The following is a 4,958-nucleotide window of genomic DNA, read 5'->3' on the forward strand; positions in this document are numbered from 1 at the left end:
ATGAGGCCGGGCATGGCACATTTTTGCCCATCTCAACCTTGAACTGAAGTTCTACTCCTGTCTTTTGACTCCTCCTTGACCCTGAGATTAAAATGAAATAAACCCACCTTAATCCCGACTCAAAAATTTTATTAAAAATTTGATTCTGACCTGACTCAATCCGAATTTTATTTCATTTTATTGCTTCAAATTAACCAATTCTTTGGTCTTATTGATTATAAAATAGTTGACTTAAATAAAATGCTGAGTTCTTTTATTATGAAACAATGTATTGACAACGTAATGAATTGCAAACAAATTTTGATTTGCTTACTTGATAATATAAATTATGTATATTAGCTACTTTGCTAAATCAGATTGTATTGAGTTTTATTGGAGCTATTAGTTGTGAGTTTTTACAGTGTAGAAACGAACCAAATACAAAATTTGGATGAGGACATATATCAATATTGCAATTTCTAAGTTTCAACAATCAATATTTTAGTGTACTCGCTAACAACCATCAACAGGAATCATTTAGTGGCGGGATGGGTTGAGTTTTGTTAGAGAAAACTTGGCATTGAATGTTGCCCCCAAAATGACTCTTTTCATTCTATCATTTTCAATAGGATAAAAATTGAGAGCAAAACAGAAAAGGGTAGTGCTAGCTTTAGGATTTAGCGGTCCATAAATCAATGGGCAGCGCCCCGTCACCACAAATCATGCTTCTTCTTCTTCTTTTTTATTTGGTACATGTTGTTAAACTTTTCAAGTAGAGTAAATGATTGATAAGTGTATAGTAAAATTTTAAAAAAATATATGATAATTTTTAAAGAAAGTATATCAAATACTCATCATTTTTGTTTTTGTTTACCTTTTTTTTCGAAATACAATCATTTATAGTTTTGTTATTAATTGGTAACCATTTATACTAAGAAAAGTTTATCGTGCATGTGTGTTGGAAGCCACAAATTTAGTATATAGATGTATGTTCAAAAGTAACATACAATAAACAATGAAATGTATGGTTTGAATCTAATTAATTATAATAACACATGAAATATGTATGATATTAAAATAAAAATTAGATTAAATTATGATTAAAACGAAATTTAAACATATTGTATTAACAATACTAAATGCACTACAATTATTTTTCATAGTGCGGTCATCAATTATGAGTTAGTGTTGAGTTGACTTATGACATCAACTCAATTAGCAACATTACCAATACCAAATTTTATTACACCCAACGAAAATATTTTATATTAATAACAATATAATGACAAATGATTATTAGTGGAGTGACAAAGATTTTTATATGAATTTGTTAGTATTATGTTCAATTCCCAATTAATTTTTCAATTATTTTAGTTAAAGATTATATTAAAGTATGAACAGATGAAAATACCTTTATAATAATATTCATTACCCTTCAAAATAAGGGTATTTTAATAATTTCGTAGTTGAGTTAGTGTTACAAACTCAATCAATATTTTACACTATTATTTATTTGGAAAGACATTTTCGTAATATTTCTAACATAATTAATATATGATTAACTCGTAACAAAGAGGTGGATTATAATTTTTTAATGAAATTATAAGATAAACTGGATGATGATTTCAATAAATTTATTTTTTAAAATTTTGATCATGAGGTTACCTTTTTCATTGACAATGACATGCAAAGATAAACCATTTTAACTTTTTAAATTATTTTATTTTCTTTTAATATATGGAAAACGTTATTATCATGTTTAGAAATGGAACGGGTGTACCACTATATTGTATCTACCCGTATTAATTATGTTACAGCCCAACACTGCAATAATTTGAAGATGGCTGAAGAGCAGAAGGAGGAAGAGGAAGTCGCCATCCATGGAGATGTCTTAGAAACAATTTTGTCTTACGTGCCTCTCACCCATCTTCTCCCAGCCTGCTTCGTCTCCAAGACCTGGAACGCCGCCGTTTCCTCCTCCCTTAGTCGCTTCAACAAGCCCAAACCATGGCTCCTGGTCCACACTCAGAGCATCCGCCGCCCACACGCTACCGCTTTCTTCGCTTACGATCCCCGCTCCGACATCTGGCTCCAAATCAACAAAAAGCAGCCCCCTCAACACGTTTCACCCCTACGTTCTTCCAATTCCACCCTCCTCCACGTCCTTCACCCTTCCAACTTCTCCTTCTCCATTGACCCTTTCCATCTGACGTGGCACCGCGTGAACCCACCCGCAGTCTGGCGACTCGATCCCATCGTCGCTATGGTTGGTCCCCGTATCGTCGTCGCCGGCGGAGCTTGCGACTTCGAGGACGACCCTTTGGCGGTCGAAATCTACGACATCAGCACTCGTACGTGGGAAAGGACCGAGTCCATGCCTGCCACACTTAAAGACTCAGCTTCCTCAACGTGGCTTTCCATTGCTGCTAATACTAGAACGGTTTTCATGATGGAGCAGGCATCCGGAGTCACCCACAGTTTTAATCCCGATTCGAAGACCTGGTACGGACCCTTCGATCTCCGTCCGGATCGGAGCATTTACTTTTCGGTGATAACTTGTGTTGGGGACAACTTGATTATGCTGGGTCTGCTTGGAGATGCCGAGGATGTAAACTATGTAAAATTGTGGGAGCTAAACGGGGAGTCGTTAGAGTTTGGAAAAGAAATCGGGGTGATGCCGACGGAGTTGGTGGAGAAGCTGAAAGGAGAGGGAACAAGCTTGAATTCAATAAGAGTAAGTTGTATGGGTGGTTTTTTCTATATATATAATCCTGGGGAGCCTGGGGAATTGGTAGCGTTGGAAGTTGGGGAAGAAGGGTGGTGTCGGTGGGGAAGTTTGAAGAATGCGGCGGTGAGTGATCGGAGCAGAGTGGCAGAAAGGGTGGTGCTTACGTGCTCAGACGTGGGGTTGGGTGAAATAGCTAAATTGGTGGGGTCGGGTAATGGAATATTCACCCTCCTTAAACGTTAATTAGTGGGATTTACTTAATATTTTATCTTTGTTCACGGCGTTATTTGATGCGTGTCTGTGTGTGCTTAATTTGATGTGTATTTTTTTCCCGTATTTGGGCAGTACATAATCCATATTAAACCTGGATGAGAACGCCCTATTCTATTTTGACTCTTGTCCCCTTTCTTTCCTTTTACTTTTTGTCATATTCAACTGAAAATAGAAACTTAGATGGTCTGAAATTTTGATATAAGTTGAAATAAAAAAATTAAATTATTTGAATTCTAAAACTTATACCAAAATGTTTATTATAAAAGTAATTTATATGTTATAATATATTTATTTATAAAAAATATTAACTTATATAATTAAAATTGTTATAGTAACTTATTTAAAGAAAATAACTTCTAAAATTATATTATTTTAAAAAAAGTATTAGAAATATTATTGTACAAATATTATAGATTTTGCATTATTTTTTGGCTTTTATGTATTACAAAAATGAATATAACATAGCAAAAGTTTTTTTTAAATTAAGTTTATATAAGTTTTTATAATTAAACGTACAAATAATTTGGACTGTAAATCCAAATAGTATAAGGTCTATGCTAATTATATAAATGCAACAGGTTTTCTTACATTACATTTCAGATATGATACCATTTGAGAGAATGATGCCAGATATAAACACAATAGGCAACTTGCGAACTCTTTAATTTGAGTCAATCAAGGCTTCGAAATGTGATTGAGAAGACAATTGTTATTTTTAAAAAATATATTTTTCATATTAACAACATCACTTTAGTATAGCACAAAAATATTATTTTAGATCGTACTAGTATATTGTATATTTTATTGTAACACCCCTAACCCATATCCGTCGCTGGATTAGGGTCACGAGGTATTACTGAACTCAAATACAGATATGAACATTTATCCAAATCATATTCATATATATATAAAGCATATAGCTAATTAAAGGTTAATCATACATTAATTCATAATACTAATACAAATCAATACCTCAGAAAATTTACTCGAATCCATACCATGAATATAATCACATTTTCAATTAACTAGACATGTCTCAAAGCTATTCAATATATACACATGCTTTAGAAAACATATTACTCAAATCATATGCACAACAACATCTCAATAATATTCGAAGTACTTAACATAATTTAAACACTTTAGTTTATTGTTCCAAACATGCTTATACACAGCTTAAAGTCCAAAAGCAATTGCGGAATTAACCACTCCATAATATGATCAAGCATCTTTCATAAAAAAAATAAATTTTTATTTCTCATTTAACCGTAACTATATGAACCACCCAAACAAAATTTACGTACATTTAATGCCATTTATTCATTCCTCAAATCGGCTAACTATTACCATGAGTTGACCATACCTAATTCATGCACAATTCAACTAACTAATATTAGCCAACAATCCATACATTAGCAACCATGACATATAAGCACATATACATAGTTTCAAGTTACCTATCTATAACCGAATTTGCAAGTACATCAATTTATATCACAAAAATGTACCTATTTTCTCACTACCATTTTGTGCGCATATGACCATAACAACTTGAAACATATTGTACACTTATAACATCTAATTTATACCTAGTTCACATGCTTAAGATGCATACACATAACCAAACTCATACCATATATTCGGTCATCACATCCAATCTCTAAAATAATTCATGCCATTTTTTTTATCTTGAGTTGTACCTAAAATTCAATCATTCAAGTATATATATAGCATACTTAACTGTTACCTATCCAAATCAAACCTCCCTTTTTGTCATTTAGATCCAAAATAAAACAATCAACCAAACTGTTATAAAACATGTCCATTTCTTACAATTAGCAACCGAATTTTTGCATAATTAAAATTCATCAAATACATATCTATCATTACTTCAATGTTAAGCTAAGTTATACAACTATCCACCATTCAAAATTGTTCCACATCTCATACCTTCAAAAAATAGCTGATTATCAAACCA

At 32.5% G+C, this 4,958-nt stretch overlaps 1 protein-coding gene across 1 annotated transcript; it reads left to right on the forward strand.

The window, feature by feature from the left end:
* The first annotated feature begins 1,741 nt into the window (after positions 1-1,741).
* LOC107922490 (F-box/kelch-repeat protein At1g23390) lies at positions 1,742-3,100 on the forward strand. The gene has a single exon (XM_016852556.2). The coding sequence runs from the start codon at positions 1,745-1,747 to the stop codon at positions 2,948-2,950; it is 1,206 nt and encodes a 401-aa protein (XP_016708045.2). The 5' UTR covers positions 1,742-1,744; the 3' UTR covers positions 2,951-3,100.
* The last annotated feature ends 1,858 nt before the right edge of the window (positions 3,101-4,958 follow it).

The sequence above is a fragment of the Gossypium hirsutum genome, chromosome D01, assembly GCF_007990345.1.
Source record: "Gossypium hirsutum isolate 1008001.06 chromosome D01, Gossypium_hirsutum_v2.1, whole genome shotgun sequence".
Taxonomy (NCBI): Eukaryota; Viridiplantae; Streptophyta; class Magnoliopsida; order Malvales; family Malvaceae; genus Gossypium; species Gossypium hirsutum.

Excerpts from the sequence above, each read along its gene's own strand:
- LOC107922490 (XM_016852556.2), top strand. The coding sequence starts at position 1,745 with ATGGAACGGGTGTACCACTATATTGTATCTACCCGTATTAATTATGTT.